This window comes from Schistocerca serialis, chromosome 3 (assembly GCF_023864345.2).
Source record: "Schistocerca serialis cubense isolate TAMUIC-IGC-003099 chromosome 3, iqSchSeri2.2, whole genome shotgun sequence".
NCBI lineage: Eukaryota > Metazoa > Arthropoda > Insecta > Orthoptera > Acrididae > Schistocerca > Schistocerca serialis.
In genome coordinates this window covers 247,126,407-247,152,358 of record NC_064640.1, presented here as the reverse complement: position 1 = coordinate 247,152,358, position 25,952 = coordinate 247,126,407, and the positions used below count along the sequence as shown (strand labels likewise).

Genomic DNA, 25,952 nt, shown 5'->3' with positions numbered 1-25,952 from the left:
TGTTTCTTTCAATGGTTTATTCGTTGTCTTCGCATGTCGTTACAGATGTTTCCACTAACTTTCTTCTTCCTAAGATCACTGGTTTTTCATGGGGGCCCTCTCAGGTAGTAAGTTTAATTACAGCCACTCTGTACAACGGATGCGAGGAAGGGGCCGTGGTCTGGCGGCTCCCTGTGAAAGGCATGCGCTTTCCACCCAGCTGCTCTTGTACGCCAGACATAAAAATTCTTGGCACTGTGCGAGCTGTCTGCTGCCATTGAGAAATGTGAAAGGGGCGCGGACTCAATCACATCATCAAACTGGAGATAACAAGTGTATTTGTAGATTTTCCCGACGAATATGCTGCTTGGAAGGCTCTCGGGTATGCAACCTGTGGTGTCACCGCCAGACACCACACTTGATAGGTGGTAGCCTTTAAATCGGCCGCGGTCCGTTAGTATACGTCGGACCCGCGTGTCGCCACTATTAGTGATCGCAGACCGAGCGCCGCCACACGGCAGGTCTAGAGAGACTTCCCAGCACTCGCCCCAGTTGTACAGCCGACTTTGCTAGCGATGGTTCACTGACAAATTACGCTCTCATTTGCCGAGACGGTAGTTAGCATAGCCTTCAGCTACGTCATTTGCTACGACCTAGCAAGGCGCCATTACCAGTTACTATTGCTGTTGTAAAACATGTACCGTCAAGAGCGATGTTCACCATTTACGGATTAAAGTTAAGTATTCCAGCAGCTACGTACGTTTTTTGTTAGTCTCATTTCCTTGACCTGTTCCAGACCTCACGCCTGACTGCGTGAGCTAAAACACGTGCCTTTCGGCTTCCTCTCATAGTGGGTTGGCTGTCTTGCCAATCCACAACACAACCGAATTGATTGATCGTTGCAGAAACGATTATCTACGGCGTAACGTGCAGTCACCATCAGGTTACTCCTGATGACTGACATCCTGGACCAATGGGTGCGATATATATCCCGGTCGCCCCCCCCCCCCCCCCCTCCATTTACCCCATGTATGGACCGCGCAATGTCTCGGCCGTGGTGAGGGGGGGCGGGGGGGGGGGGGGTAGCTCGCGCTCGGGATTCGAGTGGCGGTGTTTAGCCTATGCTCCGCCTTGCTGTGGTCGGTGTTGCGTTTCCGTTGCGTTTCGAGGGTTTTCAGAGCTGGATCCCACGCTTGACTAAGTTGAAATCCATTGTCCTTGTTGATGAGGTTCTCTTGTATCCAGATTTCGGTAGCCTTCTTGTAAGCACAGTCCGAATAGTGGGACGTGTTTTGCAGAATTTTTGTATCTTCGTATTTCATTTTGTGGTTGGTTTCAAAGCAATGTTCACAAATTACTGACTTTGTGGGCTGCTGGAGGTCGGTGTGCCGTTTGTGTTCCATGCAAATGGTTTGTCCGACATATGCTTTCCCACAATCGCATGGTACGTAATACACTTCAGATTTACGGAGACCCAGATCATCTTTTACTGTCACTAAAAGTGATTTGGTCTTTGCTGACTGGCGGTACACACATTTGATGTTTTGTCGGTGTAAAATTCTAGCGATTTTTCCAGATACGTTCCCAGCGCATGGAATGTAGGTTATCTTTTTCGGTTGGTCTTCATTGGGTGTTGGCTGTGATGTGGTCTTTTGCTTGAAGGTGCGAAGAATTTGGCAGTCGCTACAGCCATTTTTATGGAACACGTCCCTGTGGTGGTACAGTTCAGGTTTTAGGCTTTCGTAGTCGGACATCACAGGAGCTCTGTGGACCAGCGAGTTTAGCACTCCTTCCCTTTGTGACGGATGATGACCGCTAGAGGCGTAAAAGCACAGGTCCGTGTGAATTTTCTTCCGACAGACGCTGTGTCCCGGTGTTCCGCCCGGTTTTCTCCGAGAATGGCAGCTGACCGTTTTGCTCCACCTCATAGGTGAACTGAATTTCCTTGTAGATAGAGTTCAGGTGCTGCAAGAAAACTTGAAGCTCATCTTTCCCGTGAAGCAAAATGATGAGCATATCGTCAACATACCTGTACAAGACGGTCGGTTGTAGTGCTGCTGAATCTAGTGCCTTGTCCTCAAAGTCTTCCATGTACGTATTGACCATCACAGGTGACAGAGGACTACCCATAGGCACGCAATCAGTCTGTTCATAGTAATGTGCCTCAAAAAGAAAATATGTGAACGTGGGCGCAAAATTGAAAAGTTTGGTGTACAAGGACCCAAATTTCTTTCCAGTAAGTTCCAACGACTCCTTGACTGGAATTCTGATTAAAAGTGACACCACGTCGAACCTGACCATGAGATCTGAGCTGGCCAATCTGGTTCCCGTAGACGTTTACGATCTGAGCCGAGTTCTTGATGTGGTGCACACATTTGCCAGCCAACCATTGGACTCAAAACCAACGTCATCTGTTTCGCAAGCTGGTACGTCGGCGCTATTATTGTACTCACTATTCGTCTCAGGGATATGCCCTCTTTGTGTACCTCTGGAAGCCCGTTGAGCCTAGGTGGTGCGGCAAAAGTACTTCAGAGAAGTTCAGCCATCTTGCGCTGCATCCGGCTAGTTGAATCCATAGCTGTCATCTTTTAACCGGCGTCGTCTAGCAGTTTGTACATTTTGTCTTGTACTGAACGCAGCGCGGTTTTTCCCCGTCTGGCGTCGCGGACCTGGCGAGAGTGCGGCACGTTTCCCACCGCATCTCCTCCGCCGTATCGGGTGTAGAGTAGAGGTAACTTCGTCGACTCCGCTGATGATTTATGCGTCAGGTAGTGCTACTGGGCGAAGTTTAAGCGTTTCTCAAGGACAGACAACTCAGCATCATCGGTAGTTTTCCCTGTAAGATCCATGATGGTTCGTCAAGTCTCTTGTTTTGGCTGTCTTGATGCTGGTCGGTCGAATTTTGAAGACTGTTTTATATATGCATTTCGTTCTGCCCTCTCTGCTTGGAGTTCTAGATGTAGGGCGAAGAGTTTGCGTCCTATAGAGTCAAGCTGGCGACGTGTATCCCTGTTCCGTTCGCGCACTAAGGCCAGGGTGGTTCTTCTGGTAATTCGGTTCGCTGCTGACATCTGGATGTGATGTACAATCTTGGCAAAAGTTGGCACAATGCAGATGTCACGGCATCTTTTCCAAAACGCAAGTGCACTTAGAAGGCGTTGTTTCTTACTTCGAAGCTTGTCGAACTTCTTGACTTGCTGTCGCAGCTCCTCCCCGTAGATGAAAGTAATGTGTGTTCGTAGGTTTTCCCGGCGAATATGCAGTCTCTCGGGGATGCAGCCGGTTTGAGTGATTGTTATAGAACAAATTGACGGCGTTACATGCAGTCATTATCAGGTTACTCCTGCTGACTAACATCCTGGACCAGTGGGTGCGATATATATGCCGGTCGTCACCCTCCATCACTGACCCTGTGTAGGCACTGCGCGGTGCGCCGGCCACGGTGGTGGTGGTAGCAGACACACATTGTCAAGATGGACTGATAGGAGACGTTAGCAGGTGCGGGGGCGGAGGTGACTAACAAATGAGTCGATGGAACACCCCATTATTAACTGGAGACTTGCAGCTTGCCTAGTGAAGGAATTCTGGCTACGATAAATTCTGCATGTGGTCTTCCATTGTGCCGGCCGGTGTGGCCGTGCAGTTCTTGGCGCTTCAGTCTGGAACCGCGTGACCGCTACGGTCGCAGGTTCGAATCCTGCCTCGGGCATGGATGTGTGTGAAGTCCTTAGTTTAGTTAGGTTTAAGTAGTTCTAAGTTCTAGGGGATTTATGACCACAGATGTTAAGTCCCATAGTGCTCAGAGCCATTTCAACCATTTTTTTCTTCCATTGTGGGCGGTACAAAATATTTCGCAAGGTTGTTGAACAATAACTTGATTGACCAGAGAAAGAACATAAGCCGGCCAAACAGGTTACTGGTCACGCCCAGGGAGAGAGCTCTGGGGAGAATGAAAAGAGACTGCCCTGGAGGACACTTGTCGAGTTGGCGATGGGTGAACTTCCTGGTCAGAGTCGAGACCGGACCTCGTTTCTTAACATAGGTGTCCACAAGGGGAAGGGAGGGGGACAAGAGGGGGCACTTATCACTCGTGGAATTTGGTTACAGACTTGTTGATCATTACAGAATTTTTTCTAATTTCTAGCAATCGCAACGAGAAATACTACAGCTTTAGCAATAACTATATATCTTTGGTTTTCTTAAGTGTTACTGTGTTCACGGGATATTATGCCGATTATTTGGTATGCCTACGGTTTTGGCGCTGATCTGCAGTCAAGATAGGTAAAAACCTTTACAGAACCGTGCCGAAATACTGCCTTCACACTGTCACACTGATTCCGTCGCTGAATCCTAACACACACATACATGTGACAATCATCCGTCCCCAATTCTCATACGAACGCTCGTCCCCTAGATGCATGATGGAATCGCAAGAGTAGTTTACCATTTGTTTGTCGGAAAAGAAAATAATTTGTCAAACTGGAGAGACAAGAATTAATTTGGTGCAGTTCTAGGCTGCTAAACGTTGATTCTACATGACCATTCGAGTATGGGTTTTGGAGGTTTCGCACATTCGTCTAATCCTATATTGATACTGGGCAACACTTTACCTCGCCAAACCAAAAAATATAGCTTTCAAAACATTTTGTTCAGCTTCAGTTATGCCAGTCGACACTAAAAAAACAGAAATCATGTGTCTTCTGCCGCCGCCACCAATGCCAGATATAGCACTCCGGTCGCTGTCAAAGAAATACATTGTGACGTGCCTACTCCACCAGGACATATGGCCAGTTGACCTGCAGCGCGTCTTCCGCCGCGACACCAGCAGCGCGACCACCATCCGGTAGAATGCACTAGAGCTCTCTCATCCTAGTCTGCTGCCAGTTTCGTTTGTCTTTCAGCAAACACAATTTAATACTCTTGTAACAACTCTGAGAATCTTGTTACCGAGAATGAGAAAGACATTCCCGCTAAAGAAAAAACACGAACTGCGCTAGTCGCGAGTGTGGTGCAAAACTTGTTTTGAGTAAAACAATTTCTGTTGGTTGTGTTCCACAGCTCCGACAAAACTTTAGAAATGACACAATGTAACACCGAAAGCTACTGTTAAAAGTATTCTTTAATAATTATCGCACATCTCATATTTGCACACGTAATCTCATGGTTGGTAATTTTTGTTCCTAGTTTCCGTCGATTTTTTTGAAATTGTTATTCTTTTCTGATGTCATTAATTGACTGACTTTTATTTTGTCTCATTTGCCTACATTATGTATAGATTATGTACATGTGATTCGGAACATTCCTGCTTAATCTGATGTCCTAAAATAGCAAGGGTACATGATAGTATTTATGTATATATTTACCTCTGTCTTTATATTTAGTTATCTAATTTATTTAAGTACTTATACAGCATAGAAATGAAACGAAGTCCCATTCTTATTGATAGAGCGTAGGGGAACGATGCGGGAGACCCGCACCGCCGTACTAGGCAAGGTCCTGATGGGGGTGGTTTGCCATTGCCTTCCTCCGATCGTAATGGGGATGAATGATGATGATGAAGACGACGCAACAACACCCAGTCATCTCGCGGCAGGTGAAAATCCCTGACCCGGGACCCCGAGCTCGGGAAGCGAGAACGCTACCGCGAGATCACGAGACGTGGAGAAACATATATCTACAGTTATTTAACTTTATCTGTGGTTTGACATGCAAAGATATATATTATACACAATAAACTTTTTCACACATGTGACATTACATAAAGATATGAAAATATTCCTCATTATTTACATACACACTCCTTTGCACCACAGAATTCATTTTTCACTAAACAATCCATAACAAGTTTCTGGAACGTCTTCTCACACATAGACAGAGCCTTAGATAGACATTTTACCAGTTTTACACCTGAGTATCGAGGGCGTCCTTCAAAAACTCGCCGGCTGTATGATACACTTCATAGCAGGTCTTTACTTCTTATGTAATATGAATGCAGAACCGAATTTATTTCTAGTAATGTATTGCTTTATTTATAAAGCTATTGTTCTTTATATGTACGCAGATGGAAGTATCAATATTTTTAGAGGTTAGAAGGCAGTTCTGCGTGAGTCACTCTGCATCTTATTCAGAATGGTCCTAGTGGTTTTATCTGCAATATAAAAATTCTTTTTGTTGTAACTCTTGGTCTTAATACAATCTGTAAGTAGTGCTTGTGTTTTTGCTACAATTTCGAAACGTACTTCTTCACCTGCATACTCTGTATTCATGACATTTGCATTATAGTTGCTGAAAAAAGGGTCTCTGATCGAAACTGTTCGTTTATAAGGAGCATTTCGAAAGACAGATGCTGGACTTGACACCTCGTAAACTTAAGGTGTGCTACCGGTACGTCGACGACACGTTCGTCGTGCGGAGCCATGGTAATAAACAGTTCAATAATTTCCTGAGACAACTGAACAATCTGCATCCAACATTAAATTTACTATGGAAGTAGAGAAGGATCAACTGCTACCGTTCCTAGGTATACTGATCGTCGTGTTTGGTCGTTGCGGACGTCGCAAGATATCCTGTTCAAGTTCTGTGGTTGATCCTTCCACTCAGTTTTTTACTACAGAGGCCAACCGGTTCTCTGACCGAACACGTTGAGCTACCGTGCCGGCATGAGATAGAGCCAACAGCACCCAGTCCCTGAGCAGAGAAAATCTCCGACCCAGCCGGGAATCGAACCCGGGCCCGTAGGTTTAACAGTCTGTCGCGCTAACCACTCAGCTACCGGGGGCGGACCCCAAAAAGAGATGTGATTAATTGTGCTCGTAGCGTAGATGAATATGTGAGCCGCTGCACCCCGAACGCGAGATGCAACACTTGGAACGCGTTCTGAGGAGCATGGACTCTCCACCAGTTGCATAAGAAGTGTCACAAAACCTAACACACGCCGAAGAGATGCCTCAGAAGAAAAAATGTGGGGACGGCCTTTCTGCCATACATCTACATCTACATCCATACTCCTCAAACCACCTGACGGTGTGTGGCGGAGGGTACCTTGAGTACCTCTAACGGTTCTCCCTTCTATTCCAGTCTCGTACTGTTCGTGGAAAGCAAGATTGTCGGTATGCCACTGTGTGGGCTCTAATCTCTCTGATTTTATCCTCATGGTCTCTTCGCGAGATATACGTAGGAGGGAGCAATATACTGCTTGACTCCTCGGTGGAGGTATGTTCTCGAAACTTCAACAAAAGCCCGTACCGAGCTACTCAGCGTCTCTCCTACAGAGTCTTCCACTGGAGTTTATCTATCATCTCCGTAAGGTTTTCGCGATTACTAAATGATCCTGTAACGAAGCGCGCTGCTCTCCGTTGGATTTTCTCTATCTCTTCTATCAACCCTGGTACGGATCCCACGCCGGTGAGCAGTATTCAAGCAGTGGGCGAACAAGTGTACTGAAACCTACTTCCTTTGTTTTCGAGCTGCATTTCCTTAAGATTCTTCCAATGAATCTCAGTCTAGCATCTGCTTTACCTATGATTAATTTTATATGGTCATTCCATTTTAAACCACTCCTAATGCCTATTCCCAGATAATTAATGGAATTAACTGCTTCCAGTTCCTGACCTGCTATATTGTAGCTAAATGATAAAGGATCTTTTCTTCTGTGTATTCGCAGCACATTACACTTGTCTACTTTGAGATTCAATTGCCATTCCCTGCACCATGCGTCAATTCGTTGCAGATCCTCCTGTATTTTAATACAATTTTCCATTGTTACTGTGGTGTCACCGCCAGACACCACACTTGCTAGGTGGTAGCTTAAATCGGCCGCGGTCCATTTAGTACATGTCGGACCCGCGTGTCGCCACTGTGTGATCGCAGACCGAGCGCCACCACAAGGCAGGTCTCGAGATACGATATAGCACTCGACCCAGTTGTACGACGACTTTGCTAGCGACTACACTGACGAAGCCTTTCTCTCATTTGCCGAGAGACAGTTAGAATAGCCTTCAGCTAAGTCCATGGCTACGACCTAGCAAGGCGCCATTAACCGTATCTGAAGATAGTCTTATTTGTATTATCAAGAGCGATGTACCACAAGGATAGAATAAAGTTAAGTATTCGAGGAGCTGCATACTTTTCTTATTAGAATTCACTACTTATCCTGTTCCAGAATTCACGGCCGTCTGCGTTAGCGTGCATTTAGGCCGCCTCTATCTACAAGGTGTTGGCACATTTACCAACACATCAGTTACAACCTCTCGATATACTACAGCATCATCCGCAAAAAGGCTCAGTGAACTTCCCATGTTATCCACAAGGTCATTTATATATATTGTGAATAGCAACGGTCCTACAACACTCCCTGCGGCGCATCTGAAATCACTATTACCTAGGAAGAGATGCAAAAAATCGCCCATACGCTTCGCAAATACGGCGTAAAAACTATTTACAAACCGCAATGTCGAGAGTACACCGCATAACAAGTAGATGTAGAAAATTCTATATTGAAACGACAGGTCGATTTATCAATACCACGACCATCGAACATAAACGATATTGTAGATATGACAGGTGGAGACAGCGACCGTGGCGATGCACGCGCTCTGTGGGACTGAACCCTTATTAAGATTCGCCGACACGCAGATTCCCATTGTGGAGAAGAGCTACCACGCCCGTTAGTTCAGGAGGCCTTTGAAATTCTGTGGCACTCTCTTTTCATTTGCATCTATGTTCATTTGACGGGAAACCTACTTTGCTCTGGGTCAGCTCCACTGACGCATATACACTTCCTATTTGCATTAATGTGACCACCTTTCAAATGTCTGAAAAATCACGTTTTGCAGCGAGGACAGCACCGCGACGTGCAGAAAGAGATTCAATGAGTTCCTGTAAGGTATTGACAGGGATGTGGAGCCGTACTGACTCCAGCACTGTGACCAGCTGCGCTAGGTTTCTCGGTTGAGCATCCATGGCACGAACAGCCCTGTAGAGGTGGTCCCACAGATTCTCGAGTGGATTGAAATCCGGGTAGTTTGGTGGACACGTACGTACGCTTCCAGCTATCAACATCGTCAATAGGTCTTTCTGTTTTTCAACTGATAAACATGAGCGATGTTTAAGATAAAGTACGGCATAGCATACATTAGCCATGGCCTTTCCTCTTCTTAATACATTGACATGTCTGCATTGTTCAGTTTCTGGGTAAGAGTTTGTAATAGCTATTTGAGATGGAAGAGTATGAAACACTTCGATCATACTGCATTTGTAGATCTTACACGCCTGTACTGACATCAGTGTTTCAGCAGCATCTTTAAAATCAAAGAATGCATTAGAATTACATGGAATGGGTTCATAGCTTTAGCTGACTGAACAATCTAGTGAAAATCTTGCGGAACAAAGACCTTGCTTACCTTTCTTCGGTCCTCTAAATTACCCGCGTCCGACCATCCTGATTTAGGTTTTCCATGATTTCTCTAAATCGCTCCAGGCAATTGCCGGGATGGTTCCTTTGAAAGGGCACAGCCTATTTCTTTGCCCATCGTTGAATCATTCCGAGAGTGTGCTCCAAAAAGCTGTGCCCACACGCCAAAAGCTTGTGTACTGCAGTGCTGTGTGAGAGACTATGTTGACGACCAACAGCCGCATTCATTTAAGAATGAACTCGCAAACAGCGATGGTAGTCCGTCACAAATTTTAACTTATTCTGAAATATTCGACAGATGGTGGGGAACCATATTAACAGTTCACTGTTAAAACCGTGTTACCTCGTCAAACCATCACAGGTTAAATAGAGGAGTTCTCGAACGTACGCTAGTAGGGACCCCAGAGGGAAGTACTGATTATTACAAAGACAATGTGATCTAGTAATGAATGCTTGAAACATTTTATCCTTGACCTGACACTTGGAACGAATCTAGAGACATGCAGCGGACTACGAGAACACAATATTGCTGAAAACGCATTTTGTGAAACCATGGCACTTAGAACGCTTGACACTTTCGCTCTTCAAATGCCAGCCGAAGATCCCGACATCAGAGCCAATAGGCAATACGCCAAAAAACGGTTCAAATGGCTCTGAGCACTATGGGACTTAACTTCTGAGGTCATCAGTCCCCTAGAACGCAGAACTACTTAAACCTAACTAACCTAAGGACATCACACACATCCATGCACGAGGCAGGATTCGAACCTGCGACCATAGCGGTCGCGCGTTTCCAGACTGTAGCGTCTAGAACCGTTCGGCCACACCGGCCGGCGCAATATGCCAAAAGTGAATATTAAAGCTTCAATAATTTTACGTTGAACAATGCACTGATGACCTAGAACATTATGACCGCCCGCTGAATAGCTCGTTTGTCCGTCTTTGGAACGAAATAAATCTCTGATTCTGCGTATCCGACAGTTTGTTGGTAGGTTTGTGGAGCCATGTGCCATTAGATGTCTACGCACAGGTCACGTAATTCGTGTAAATAAAGGGCTGCTGATTGGCGTACTCGGTGATAGTGGCCGATCGCGACCCACATGGGTTCCATCAGGCGAATTTGGTCGCCGAGATACCAACGTGACTTTACTACAATGCCCCTCAAACCACTGTAGCACGGTTCTGGCACCGAGACACAGACAACAATAATGCTGAAATCTGACATCGTCGTCGGGGAAGACATTAAGCATGAAGGCATGCAAGTGATTTGCAGCTGTCAGCGTGTCTTAGATTATTGTCACAGATCCCATTGAAGCGCAGAAGAATGTCTCCCATAGCACAGCACTGCACTCACCAGCCTGCTTCTGTGGCGTGCTGCGTATTTCGAGCCGCCGTTCACTTCGATGACGGCGTTTGTGGAGACGACCATCGATCTAGTGTAGCAAAAATGTGATTCACCTGAAAAGCCGACAGGTTTCCATTGATCAACGGTCGAATCCCGATGGTCCCTCACCCATTGCAGTCGTAACTGACGAAGTGTTTGGGACAACATGCGAACACGGAGGAGTGGTCTGATGCGGATCTCCGTGTTAAACAATGTGCAATGAACGGTGTGCTCCGAAACACTTGTGCACGAACCAGCATTGTGCTCTGTCGGCAGAGATGCCACAGATCACCATCTATCCTACACTGCTGGCCATTAAAATTGCAACACCACGAAGATGACGTGCTACAGACGCGAAATTTAACCGACAGGAAGAAGATGCTGTGATATGCAAATGATTAGCTTTTCAAAGCATTCACACAAGGTTGGCGCCGATGGCGGCACCTACAACGTGCTGACATGAGGAAAGTTTCCAACCGATTTCTCATACACAAACAGCAGTTGACTGACGTTGCCTGGTGAAACTTTGTTGTGATGCCTCGTGTAAGGAGGAGAAATGCGTACCATCACGTTTCCGACTTTGATAAAAGTCGCTTTGTAGCCTAACGCGATTGCGGTTTATCGTATTGCGACATTGCTGCTCGCGTTGGTCGACATCCAATGACTGTTACCAGAATATGGAATCGGTGGGTTTAGGAAGATAATATGGAACGCCGTGCTGGATCCCAACGGCCTCGTATCACTAGCAGTCGAGATGACAGGCATCTTATCGGCATGGCTGTAACGGATCGTGCAGCCACGTCTCGATCCCTGAGTCAACAGGTGGGGACGTTTGCAAGACAACAACCGTCTGCACGAACAGTTCGACGACGTTTGCAGCAGCATGGACTATCAGCTCGGAGACCATGGCTGCCGTTACCCTTGACGCTGCATCACAGACAGATGCGCCTGAGATGGTGTACTCAAAGATGAACCTGGGTGCACGAATGGCAAAACGTCATTTTTTCGGATGAATCCAGGTTCTGTTTACTGCATCATGATGGTCGCATCCATGTTTGGCGACATCGCGGTGAACACACATTGGAAGCGTGTCTTCGTCATCGCTATACTGGCGTATCACCTGGCGTGATGGTATGGGGTGCCATTGGTTACACGTCTCTGTCACTTCTTGTTCGCATTGACGGCGCTTTGAACAGTGGACGTTACATTTCAGATGTGTTACGACCCGTGACTCTACCCTTCATTCGATCCCTGCGAAATCCTAAATTTCAGCAGGATAATGCACGACCACATGTTGCAGATCCTGTACGGGCCTATCTGGATACAGAAAATGTTCGACTGCTGTCCTGGCCAACACATTCTCCAGATCTCTCACCAATTGAAAACGGCTGGTCAATGGTGGCCGAGCAACTGGCTCGTCACAATACGCCAGTCACTACTCTTGATGAACTGTGGTATCGTACTGAAACTGCATGGGTAGCTGTACCTGCACACGCCATCCAGGCTCTGTTTGACTCAATGCCCAGGCGTATCAAGGCCGTTATTACGGCCAGAGGTGGTTGTTCTGGGTACTGATTTCTCAGGATCTATGCACCCAAATTGCGTGAAACGTAATCGCATGTCAGTTCTAGTATAATATATTTGTCCAATGAATACACGTTTATCATCTGCATTTCTTCTTGGTGTAGCAATTTTAATGGCCAGTAGTGTACTTTACAGAGCATACAAGCCTCCAAACCACATGTTCTGTGAAGAGCCGTGGACATCCAACCATTTAGCGCCTAGTAGTAGTTTCACTGTCCTTCGTAGATGCTTCGCCGCTTTCGAGATACTCGTTCACAGGCTCTGCGTAACAGTGATTTGCTCTTTATCAAAGTCACTTATCTCAATGGATTCTCCCATTTGCACACCATATCTTCGCTAGGATGATCCACAGTCCGTGTCTGCTCCTCTTACGTACCTTTGTTACCGTGTCACGTGCCTGCAAAGCCACCAGGCGGCACCAACGTCGTGGTCATAATGTTTTGACTTACCAGTGTACTTTGAACAGCAGCTTACAGTGTTGCAGGACGTCGCTATTCTTTTTTAGGGCAGTTTACGTACCAGGGGTAGTGGTAGCCGTCTGAGTACCCGCAGTGGTGCCCCTGGCGACAGCAGTAGTCCCAGGCGCCCGCGTCGCCGCCCTCCAGTTCGCAGGACCAGAAGCCGCCCACCACGTTCAGGCTGCAGAACGTCCCACGCCGGCACGGCTGCCCCGACACCGTGAACCGACTCCACGTGTCCGAGCCGCCCGTGTGCGCTGAAAATGTATCAGTTGCGTGGACGACGGCTTCTGTGAAGTAATGCCTCCGAATTTATGAGAAAACTCTTAAAGCTTTTTAAATAAAAAAAGACATTAACATCTTTACCCTTTATGTTTGTATACTTATTTCTCAACATAGTCACCCTGGCAACGAACAAACGTCTCCCAACGAGAGACCAGTTTGTTGATACTGTCCCTGTAGAATGTTTGTCTTTGTTGACGGAGCCACAACCTCACCTCTGCTTGCACTACTTCATCACTGTCAAAGCGAAGTCCTCGAAGCTGATGTTTCAGTTTTAGAAACAGATGACAACGGGATGGGGCCAAGTCGGGGCTGTATGGATGATGGTCGGTGACAGTGAACCCAGTGCGTCGGATTGATGTAGATATCGCTGAGGTCTAAGGCGCCTTGCCACGGTTCGCGCGGCTACCTACGTCAGAGGTTCGAATCCTTCCTTCACTCTGGAACCGCGCGACAGCTACGGTCGCAGGTTCGAATCCTGCCGCCGGCATGTATGTGTGTGATGTCCTTAGGTTAGTTAGGTTTAAGTAGTTCTAAGTTCTAGGGGACTGATGACCTCAGATGTTAAGTCCCATAGTGCACAGAGCCATTTGAACCATTAGAATCGTCCTTGGAGTATGGGTTTGTGTGTTGTCCTTAGTGTCAGTGAGTTTAAGTTAGATTAAGTAGTGTGTAAGCCTAGGGACCGATGACCTCCGCAGTTTGCTCTCATAGGAACTTACCAAACATTTCCAAAAAGATATCGCTGCGCTCGTGCGTGGTCTAGGACTTCGACGCTGAAGGAGAGAGTGCTCCATGTGCGGACTAACTCTTCTATGGTTAAAAACTAGATTACAGCACGATGTTCCTCAAGCACCGACAACTACTATGTGATCAAAAGTATTCGTACACCTGGCTGAAAATGACTTACAAGTACGTGGCGCCCTCCATCGGCAGTGCTGAATTCATTATGGTGTTGGCCTACCCTTAGCTTTGATGACAGCTTCCACTCTCGCAAGCATACGTTCAATTAGGAGCTGGAAGGTTTCTTGGGGAATGGCAGCCCGTTTTTCACGAAGTGCTGCACTGAGGAGAGGTATCGATGTCGGTCGGTGAGGCCTGGCAAGAAGTCGGCGTTCCAAAACATCCCAAAAGTGTTCTGTAGGATTCAGGTCAGGATCCTGTGCAGGCCAGTCAATTACAGGGATGTTATAGTCGTGTAACCACTCCGCCACAGGCCGTGCATTATGAACACGTGCTCGATCGTGTAGAAAGATGCAATCGCCATCCCCGAATTGCTCTTAAACAGTTGGAAGCAAGAAGGTGCTTAAAACATCAATGTAGGCCTTTGCTGTGATAGTGCCACGCAAAACAACAAATGGTGCAAGCCCTCTCCATGAAAAACACGACCACACCATCTCACCACCGCCTCCGAATTTTACTGTTGGCACTACACACGCTGGCAGATGACGTTCACCGGGATTTTGCCATACCCACGCCCTGCCATAGGATCGCCACAATGTGTACCGTGATTCGTTACTACACACAACTTTTTTCCACTGTTCAATCGTCTAATGTTTACACTCCTTACTCCAAGCAAGGCGCCGTTAGGCATTTACCGGCGTGATGTGTGGCGTATGAGCAGTCGCTCGGCGATGAAATCCAAGTTTTCTCTCCTCCCGCCTAACTGTCATAGTACGTGCAGTGGATCCTGATGCAGTTTGGGATTCCTGTATAATGGTCTGGATAGATGCCTACATATTACACATTACGACACTCTTCAACTGTCGGCGGTCTCTGTTAGTCAACAGACGAGGTCGGCCTGTACGCTTTGTGCTGTACGTGTCCTTTCACGTTTCCACTTAACTATCACATAGGAAACAGTGGACCTATGGATGTTTAGGAGAGTGGAAATCTCGCGTGCACACGTATGACACAAGTGACACCCAATAACCTGACCACATTCGAAGTCCGTGAGTTCCGCGGAGCGCCCCATTCTGCGCTCTCACGATGTCTAATGACTACTGAGGTCGCTGATATGAAGTACATGGCAGTGGGTGGCAGCACAAAGCACCTAATATGAAAAACCTATGTTTTTGGTGATGTACGGATACTTTTGATCACGTAATGTACTTAAGTACACACTGCCATGTTGCTCGCTACAATTTGGAGTCCTCTAGCGGCAGAGGGTTACAAACTGCGTCAGCGAAGCGGGAAAGTCGACCGAGTAATACGCGTGACATGTAATACCTCAACCTATATTGAGAACAGAATAAAATATTCGGACAATGTACCTTTCAGCACGCATAATGCATTTGGGTTTCGAACATAGTGCAAAATGAAACAACAAGTTTACTATTAACTGTCAGTAAGTCACGGTAAAGCCTAACCAACGATGTTCGCATTAGAGCGAACATAATGCTGTGAACGACCCCTTAAACATAAAGTAAACAAATGACATTGATTTGAGCTTAAAGAGAGAATATGACACCGTTAAATTAAACATAGATGGTACCCTTGTAGTTTGTGTAACAAACATAAAATTTACAAGAATGAATATTGATTCGCACTTCAAGTGGTGTGAATGTACAAAGACACTTGCAGATAGAATGTCATCACCATGTTATCCCCTTAGACTTCTATTATCAGCGTCTGACGGGCGGTGTCTTAGGTATACACTTTTCATACGTACATTCCGTCCTTAGTGATGGAATTCTTTTCTGGGGCACAAATGCGCAAAATAGGAACACGGTTTTCACATTACACAAAAAGGCCATACGAATATCAACCTAAAATAGTAATAGATCTCACTGTAAGGTTTTGTTCGAAACGTTGAGGATTTAACTACACCATGAGAGTATATTTATCAATCAGTTATGCACGTTAAAAATAATATTCATAACTACTGCACAAACAACTCTGTTCATGACTGGGGAGGACGATACAGATAGCATTTACATTTACCGATAAAGAATGAAAATAAAACTCAAACCAACGTTTTATACCGAGGAGAAAACTACACAATAAATCTTCCAAGGAGATTAAAGACATTATTAAAACAAACATATTTAAGCCGGTCGTTAAACAGTTTCTCGTAAGCAATATATATTCGACACAGTGAAAGATTACTTAGATAACACAAAAATGGCTCTGAGCACTATGGGACTTAACTGCTGTGGTCATCAGTCCCCTAGAACTTAGAACTAGTTAAACCTAACTAACCTAAGGACATCACAAACATCCATGCCCGAGGCAGGATTCGAACCTGCGACCGTAGCGGTCTTGCGGTTCCAGACTGCAGCGCCTTTAACCGCACGGCCACTTCGGCCGGCTTAGATAACACAGAGTAGTAATTAGTTGTAATAGTAATAATAATGTTATGTTAATAATATTTCAAATTATATCAGGCGATGCTAAGGCAATCAGATTAGCAAATGAGAAACTAAAAGTAATAGATGAGTTTTGCTATTTGGGCAGTAAAATGACTGGTGATGACCTAATTGGAGAGGATATAAAATGTAGACTGGCAATGGTAAATAAAGCGTCTTTGAAAAAGCGAAATTTGTTGAGGGGAAACTCTACCCTAAAACTTCAATTTTTTTCAAAAAACTGTTAATAGCTGTTTCACATCTTTGGAGTGTTTACCCTTAGATACTAAAAAACATTTAGCTATAGTCGAATTACAAGTACGTCCTAGAAACATTTGAAACATGGACTGCATGAGGCACATCGACAGCTGTTGAAGTGATCAAGACAGTACCTGTCCATCAAAGACTTGCATCTGATGCGTTACTGTCAAGATGCACCGATGACTGACACAAAATGCAAATGGAAATTCTCGCAGTGTCATTTGGTCCAAGTTTACCAAAGAAAAAAAGATAAAAGGAAAAAAACAGATACTTCTGGGTCTTATAAAAGGTGTTCAGCATGGGCTGTTTGAAGAAAGCAGGAGTCCCACTCTCCTGTATCATCCTCCCAGAAAAAAGATCTACTTATCTAGACATCAACGATGGATTAAGCAGACCACAAGATGCTGACTGGAGAAGGAGAAATTCTATAAAAAGGCTATCTTGGTCTTGAAGCTACACGTAGAAAAGCCTTACAAGAACAGGAAGGGAAAACGTATAGTGCGGGTGAATTTTATCCTTAATATTGAGCAATCTCAACTAAATTTTTGCAGGAGGTAGTTTTGAGGTATTTGCATGTTTCTATGCATTAATATTATCGAAAAAGTAGTTTTTCTATTTTATAATCACATTTATATACCGATAATTAACGAAAATATAAGTTTGAAACTTGAAACAAATACTGAGAATAAACTAATAAAAAAATCAAATGGCTCTGAGCACTATGGGACTATAACTTAGAACTACTTAAACCTAACTAACCTAAGGACATCACACACATCCATGTCCGAGGCAGATTTCGAACCTGCGACCGTAGCGGTCACGCGGTTCCAAACTGAAGCGCCTAGAACCGCACTTCCACACCGGCCGGCTATAAACTAATAACATTTCTCGTAAATTAATGCACAGAACTATTGAACATTCCCGTGAATGCGCCTAAAAAATCTGGAATGTGAAAACTGAGGTCTGCGTACCAAAAGCTGGTTTTCGAAAGTGCTACTAAAATCATATTAAAAATTCAAAACTCCAAAACCGATGAAGATCTGCACGTCAACGTTTGGGTGTTGCTACATCTTTGTGTGACAGACATTATTTTAAAACCGGCCGGCTATAAACTAATAACATTTCTCGTAAATTAATGCACAGAACTATTGAACATCCCTGTGAATGCGCCTAAAAAATCTGGAATGAGAAAACTGAGGTCAGCGTACCAAAAGCTGGTTTTCGAAAGTGCTACTAAAATCATATTAAAAATTCAAAACTCCAAAACCGATGAAGATCTGCACGTCAACGTTTGGGTGTTGCTACATCTTTATGTGACAGACATTATTTTAAAATTTGGTTGGAATAGGAAAACAGCACAAAAATTAAATTTTTAGGTGGAATCTCCCCTTAACATCCAATACAGATTTAAGTTTTAGGAATTCTTTTCAGAAGGTATTTGTCTGGAGTGTAGCCTTGTATGGAATTGAAACGTGGACTATAAACAGATCAGACAGGAAGGGAATAGATTCCTATTTCTGAACTCAATATTTCACTCTCTATAGAAGCACGTTAATTCAGTTTTTCAGGCAAGCATATGGAATCTTGAGATACAAAAAATGAAAACTAAAACCATAGGTACGGTCCGGATGTCTGATGATGGTACGTATATTATTATATTCTGAAATAATTTGTGAATAGTGTGTGTCGTTTGTGCAGTGACTCAGATTATACTGTCCGTCTTTATTGCTTTAATTTTTTCTAAAACGACCGGTTTCGATTCTTTACGAACCATCCTCAGGTCTGTAGATAAAAAGAACATAGGCCCCCTACCTAACAAACACATTCTCTACGATATTTTAGTGTTTTATTTCCCGATATTTGCCTAACTTCTGTCAATGCCTGACATGACACAAATTTTGCATAAATTGATATATTGTCTTCGGAGAAAAGGCATTCTTCTTCTCATTAGACGCATTAAGAACATTCTCAGTAAAGACATGGCACACGGAGGGATAGTACGCTGTATCAAATTTGGTAGGGTACATGCCTGCGCGCCTGTAATATCGGCTATCACATACTCACGAATTCCCACTTGTTCTGGTGCCCAACAGCATGACACCTCTATCCACTGTCTATGTAACTGGGACAGGGCGTACTGCATATTCTGGACAATTTTATCTTTTGGGTACATATGCTGGGTAGCCTGTAAAGCGCAGAGAGCCGAAGCAGATGAGGAATTTCATCCATGATCACGTCTCATCTGATCTCCTGTCCTCAAAATCACATACCCCATCTGTCCAAGACGTTTAAAGACTGAATTAACAAAAAACTGAGAAAAGTTAAGATGGTGGTTTTATTACGTCAAGTGTTTTACATGGTCTCCCCCCACTTGAGTACAAAGCGTAGAACATTCATACAACCATGTCAAACTATCAGGAAAGTCTTTCTTTACGATGTCGTTCAATTCGCGTGTCACATTGGCTTGAATGTCGGTTGCGCCGTCAATTTTATGCATTTTGACAATATGTGGTAGCTTTTTATTGATAAAAACACGTCTTATAACTTGTGACGATTTTTTCCAGCCGAGAATCGTTCGCGTTTTGCATTTCAGTATGGCAGCGGCAGGCGTCCACGCGTCATTGTTTTCCTTCCGCAATCAAGGTGTGCAGGACAAACTTTACACACGTTTTTCTTGTCTTCTAAACATTCCGGAAAATGTCTTGAACATTTCATTTAGAGATGTTGCTCGATTGCGATTTGTGAGTCAACGACGTTGACACTCGATGCCACCAAGCGAGGTGGCACAGTGGTTAGCACACTGGACTCGCATTCGGAAGGACGACGGTTCAAAACCACGTCCGGCTCACCTGATTTAGGTGTTCCGTGATTTCCCCAAACCGCTTCAGACAAACGCCGGGATGGCTCCTTTGAAAGGGCACGACCGACTTCCTTCTCCACCCTTCCCTAATCCGATGGGACCGATACCTCGCTGTTTGGTCCCCTCCCCCAAATCAACTACTCGACGCCCGCGCGCCCACTACAGTACTGTCTGCCAAAAAACTACGGTTTGCTAGTTTTGTGCAGTACATAAGTGACGACGTAAATGGTAGGATTATCAGTAGTATTGGTAGCATTGGTAGTGAAAGAAACATTGTGCTGTTTCTCGGCACTCACCAGGACGGAATACTGTAGAAAAAAATTAATTTTGGTTTCGTGACAATGAAAGTAGTCACATGGTGTCCAGAAACATTTTCCAACCATGAGCGAGATTTACCTGTGACAACAGCGTGAAATCATTACATTCGGTGTTGAGTAACGTGGTACCTATGCCCGTCCGGTTAGCCGTGCGCTCTAACGCACGGCTTTCCGGATTGGGAAGGAGCGCCTGGTCCCCAGCACGAATCCACCCGGCGGACTTGTGTCGTGGTCCGCTGAGCCGGCCAGTCTGTGGATGGTTTTTAGGTGGTTTTCCATCTGCCTCGGTGAATGTGGGCTGGTTCCCCTTATTCCGCCTCAGCTACTCTATGTCGGCGATTGCTGCGCAAATAAGTTCTCCACGTACGCGTACACCACCATTACTCTACCACGCAACATAGGGCTTACACTCGTCTGGTGTGAGACGTTCCCTGGGGAGATTCACGGGGGACCGAACTTTACAATAACCCTGAAAGAGTGGTTCGGTGTGGGGCGGCGGAAAGGTGACGTGAACTGCGGTAGTCGTCGTGGGGTTGTGGACCACTGTGGCTGCGGTGGAGACGGAGCCTCTCCGTCGATTCTAGGCCCCTGGTTAACATACAGAACAATACAATACATACAACGTGGTACCCATAGCATGGTGGCTAAGTGGCTCATACCCAGGAAAATTGAGTGGAAAGCTTTCCTCCAGTATTGGGTCTCTAACATCGATAACGAGGCTCCTGAAGCATTAACAGCTCTAGCTGCGCGGGATTAGCCAAGCGGTCTAGGGCGCTGCAGTCATGGACTGTGCGGCTGGTTCCGGCGGAGGTTCGAGTCCTCCCTCGGGCATGGGCGTGTGTGTTTGTCATTAGGACAATTAGGTTAAGTAGTGTGTAAGCTTAGGGACTGATGACCTTAGCAGTTAAGTCCCATAAGATTTCACACACATTTGAACATTTTTTGAACAGCTCTAGCGACGACTTTGTCTACGTCTGTCAGAAGTTGATAATCTGGCGTTCGAGAGACTAGACTTCTCCTGAGCTGAAGTCGCAGACATAACAGACATCGACGTTTCAATAGTTGTTTTACAAGTGGTTCTCCAATTTTTTCCCAATCTCAGTAAAGGTCCAGAATGAGATTTTCACTCCACTCTGCAGCGGAATGTGCGCTGATATGAAACTTCCTGGCAGATTAAAACTGTGTGCCCGACCGAGACTCGAACTCGGGACCTTTGCCTAACACGGGCAAGTGCTCTACCATCTGAGCTACCGAAGTACGACTCACGCCAGGTACTCACAGCTTTACTTCTGCCAGTACCTCGTCTACTACCTTCCAAACTTTACAGAAGCTCTCCTGCGAACCTTGCAGAACTAGCACTCCTGAAAGAAAGGATATTGCGGAGACATGGCTTAGCCACAGCCTGGGGGATGTTTCCAGAATGAGATTTTCACTCTGCAGCGGAGTGTGCGCTGATATGAAACTTCCTGGCAGATTAAAACTGTGTGCCCGACCGAGACTCGAACTCAGGCACACAGTTTTAATCTGCCAGGAAGTCTCAGTAAAGGTTCCTGAGCTATATGTTTACTAGACTGTGGACAGAATCTACACTTCTGGATGTTATCTAGTAGACGAGTAGCCACTGCTTTATGATATACGTATGGTTCCACAGTACTCACATGTGGATTGTCTTGTTTTCGATGGTCCTTGTATTGTGCGCTTCCAAATGATGACGCATGCTGAAGAAAGTTGGTCGCTTACTAATTTTCTGTAGTTCACGTGGTCCTTCATATGTCCTCATTCAATTTCTACACAGTTCAACGCTTCCGGTTTCGAAGGGAAGAGTAAGACATGATCACACAAGTAAACAAGGCTGTCGAAATGAGGTAAGGCCCGACAGATATGCAACACACCTGATGTACTACAGGTAATGCGGGTAGCATCTTAACTGCTGAAGTCCATTAGGAAAAGTACCGTGGTCTACGCTTACTTATGGTAGCCTACAGTAGTTTTACAGCTCTACAATTGACAGCTCGAACGCCCATTTGTTGTTTACAGTTCTCAGTTCAAGCTAAACACTGCAGTTACTGCACTGACGTCGTCTTTACACCACGAATAAAATCAGTCTCGGAACTCTATGGACGGACGATGCAGATGCCAGCATGAAATGCATAGTGCACATGTTTATGTAAACGCAACACTTTTTCAGGAATTTACCGCTGTTGTCAGGTGCTTAGTGATCTATACTCCCATAAATTAAACGTCTCCATCTGTTTTGTTTTGCATTTTTGCAGTAGTCTCTGATATACCAACATAATGTCGAGTTTTGTGTTCTAGTGGTAAAGTACGAGTCTGGAGACTGTACGGTTGCAGGATCGAACTCCAGTCAGACACCGGAATTTTTCAGTCTTCCTTTATATGCACCTTCATCTCTCAATGATGTGAAAAAATGCCTGGAACGACACGTGATTCGGATTCCACGTTAAACTGTAGGTCCCTTTCGCTGATAGGATTACTCGGGTAGGTTAAGGAGCTGCAAGTCGCCGAAGTGGCGACCAATTGAAAGAACTTGCAAACATGAAGCTGAACATCACTCTCGAGTGACTGTTAGCCAATAATGCCATACGAATCTACTTCTACTATTTCCTGTACACCACTTTTAGTGGTCTGCTAGTGCCATCAGTACGGAACTTACAGAGGTATTAATATTATTGCTCGGACTAATCAACAAGGTGCGGCACATTGCTCTGTAACATGGTCATGTTAAGTAACGATGCCATGCAAATGAAGCAGGGTACTGGATGTGTGTAGCGAACTCGTGCGAGTCGGACTCGCTCCCCATTCACTTTTCTCGCGCCGCGGCTTCACTCGGCTGTCAGTTACTCACTCGCCTTCATAAGGGCGAGCATACGCCAAGTGACTCAACAGGTGCGCTATCATACGGACGTCTAAAGCCCGTTTTACACGAGCGACTTTCATGTCGAAATCGACTGCTCGAAGTGCGTGTGCCTTTCGTGCATGCATGTAAATCAGCAGCCAACCACGATGTGTGTGTGTCCATGACGTCAGTGATCTACGGATTGTGTGGAGCGTGGAGTTCTAAATTTCCGAGAATGCTGCACACTGCGCAGGCGCAGAAACAGAGGACTATGGCGGCGTCTACTAACATCGGAAGTTAACCTTTTATGTCCGAGCTCACTCCTATTAAAGATATGGACTTCATGCTTTCGTGTCTTCTTCATCTTTACTGTGTTGTTTGCTTTGGTTCAGCAGCTGTTGTGGTTGAGCACCTGAAGGATAATTCGGAAAATATTTCGAGTAGATTTCCCCACCATGTTATAGTTCTGGGTGGAGATTTTAATTTGCCGGATATAGACTGAGAGACTCAAACGTTCATAACGGGTGGCAGGGACAAAGAATCCAGTGAAATAACATATTAGACCTTCTGGTGACAAACAGACCCGAACTATTTGAAACAGTTAACGCAGAACAGGGAATCAGCGATCATAAAGCGGTTACTGCATCGATGATTTCAGGCGTAAATAGAAATATTAAAAAAGGTAGGAAGATTTTTCTGTTTAGCAAAAGTGACAAAAAGCAGATTACATAGTATCTGACGGCTCAACACAAAAGTTTTGTCTCAAGCACAGATAGTGTTGAGGATCAGTGGACAAAGTTCAAAACCATCGTACAATATGGGTTAGATGAGTATGTGCCAAGCAAGACCGTAAGAGATAGAAAAGAGCCACAGTGGTACAACAACCGAGTTAGAAATGTGCTGCGGAAGCAAAGGGAACTTCACAGCAAACATAAACATAGCCAAAGCCTTGCAGACAAACAAAAATTACGCGAAGCGAAATGTAGTGAGGAGGGCTATGCGAGAGGCGTTCAATGAATTCGAAAGTAAAGTTCTATGTACTGAGTTGGCAGAAAATCCTAAGAAATTTTGGTCTTATGTGAAAGCGGTAGGTCCAGACACTCTATGACCAAAATGATACTGAAACAGAGGATGACAGACTAAAGGCCAAAATACTAAATGTCTTTTTCCAAAGCTGTTTCACAGAGGAAGACTGCACTGTAGTTCCTTCTCTAGATTGTCGCACAGATGACAAAATGGTAGCTTTCGCAATAGACGACAGAGGGATAGAGAAACAATTAAAATCGCTCAAAAGAGGAAAGGCCGCTGGACCTGATGGGATACCAGTTCGATTTTACACAGAGTACGCGAAGGAACTTGCCCCCCTTCTTGCAGCGGTGTACCGTAGGTCTCTAGAAGAGCGTAGCGTTCCAAAGGATTGGAAAAGGGCACAGGTCATCCCCGTTTTCAAGAAGGGACGTCGAACAGATGTGCAGAACTATAGACCTATATCTCTAACGTCGATCAGTTGTAGAATTTTGGAACACGTATTATGTTCGAGTATAATGACTTTTCTTCAGACTAGAAATCTACTCTGTAGGAATCAGCATGGGTTTCGAAAAAGACGGTCGTGTGAAACCCAGCTCGCGCTATTCGTCCACGAGACTCAGAGGGCCATAGACACGGGTTCACAGGTAAATGCCGTGTTTCTTGACTTCCCCAAGGCGTTCGATACAGTTCCCCACAGTCGTTTAATGAACAAAGTAAGAGCATATGGACTATCAGACCAATTGTGTGATTGGATTGAAGAGTTCCTAGATAACAGAATGCAGCATGTCATTCTCAATGGAGAGAAGTCTTCCGAAGTAAGAGTGATTTCAGGTGTGCCGCAGGGGAGTGTCATAGGACCGTTGCTATTCACAATATACATAAATGACCTTGTGGATGAGATCGGAAGTTCACTGAGGCTTTTTGCTGATGATGCTCTGGTGTATCGAGAGGTTGTAACAATGGAAAATTGTACTGAAATGCAGGAGGATCTGCAGCGAACTGACGCATGGTGCGGGGAATCGCAGTTGAATCTCAATGTAGACAAGTGTAATGTGCTGCGAATACATAGAAAGATAGGTAGGTTCCTTATCATTTAGCTACAATATAGCAGGTCAGCAACTGAAAGCAGCTAATTCCATAAATTATCTGGGAGTAGGCATTAGGAGTGATTTAAAATGGAATGATCATATAAAGATGATCGTTGGTAAAGCAGATGCCAGACTGAGATTCATTGGAAGAATCCTAAGGAAATGCAATCCGAAAACAAAAGGAAGTATGTTACAGTACACTTGTTCGCCCACTGCTTGAATACTGCTCACCGGTGTGGGATCCGTACCATATAGGGTTGATAGAAGAGATAGAGAAGATCCAACGGAGAGCAGCGCGCTTCGTTACAGGATCATTTAGTAATCGCGAAAGCGTTACGGAGATGATAGATAAACTCCAGTGGAAGACTCTGCAGGAGAGACGCTCAGTATCTCGGTACGGCCTTTTGTTAAAGTTTCGAGAACATACCTTCACCGAAGAGTCAAGCAGTATATTGCTCCCTCCTACGTATATCTCGCGAAGAGACCATGAGGATAAAATCAGAGAGATTAGAGCCCACACAGAAGCATACCGACAATCCTTCTTTCCACGAACAATACGAGACTTGAATAGAAGGGAGAATCGATAGAGGTACTCAAGGTACCCTCCGCCACACACCGTCAGGCGGCTTGCGGAGTATGGATGTAGATGTAGAACTGACGAGATGCTGGTGTTGGAAAGAGGTGTTTAATAAGTGTATTACCCATAAGCATACAGCTGAGAATTGTGCCTAGAGCTGTTTGATGTCAGAGTTCACTACAGACACCTGCTCGAAAGTAATCCTGCAGCCCAGGTAATTGAAGCCAATACATGCTACCACAACTGATGGAAAAAATGCATCACTGGTTTAATTACACTGCGAAATTGTCGTGAAAACACCAGCACTCGTAATGTATGGGTCATAATGCAACACATGTACTGGGGAAAATCATCACCCCAAAAGATTGTAGAGGAGACGGTAGTTGAACGTGCACTCTCCTCGATGTACAATCACAAATTGTCGAAATTTGAGGCCCTCTTACCTCCGCTCATCCTTTCCCTGACTCCATCCACCTGCGGGGACACACAGGCTTTTCAAACTGTCGACTGCTATCGC

At 45.2% G+C, this 25,952-nt stretch overlaps 1 protein-coding gene across 2 annotated transcripts in view; it reads right to left on the bottom strand.

The window, feature by feature from the left end:
* LOC126469995 (uncharacterized) overlaps positions 1-25,952 on the bottom strand; it is a 501,305-nt gene that overhangs the window by 12,277 nt on the left and 463,076 nt on the right. For both annotated transcript variants that reach the window (XM_050097449.1, XM_050097450.1), the window contains one exon: positions 12,879-13,074. In XM_050097449.1, the coding sequence (XP_049953406.1) occupies positions 12,879-13,074 (196 nt within the window). The remainder of the gene's footprint in view (positions 1-12,878; positions 13,075-25,952) is intronic.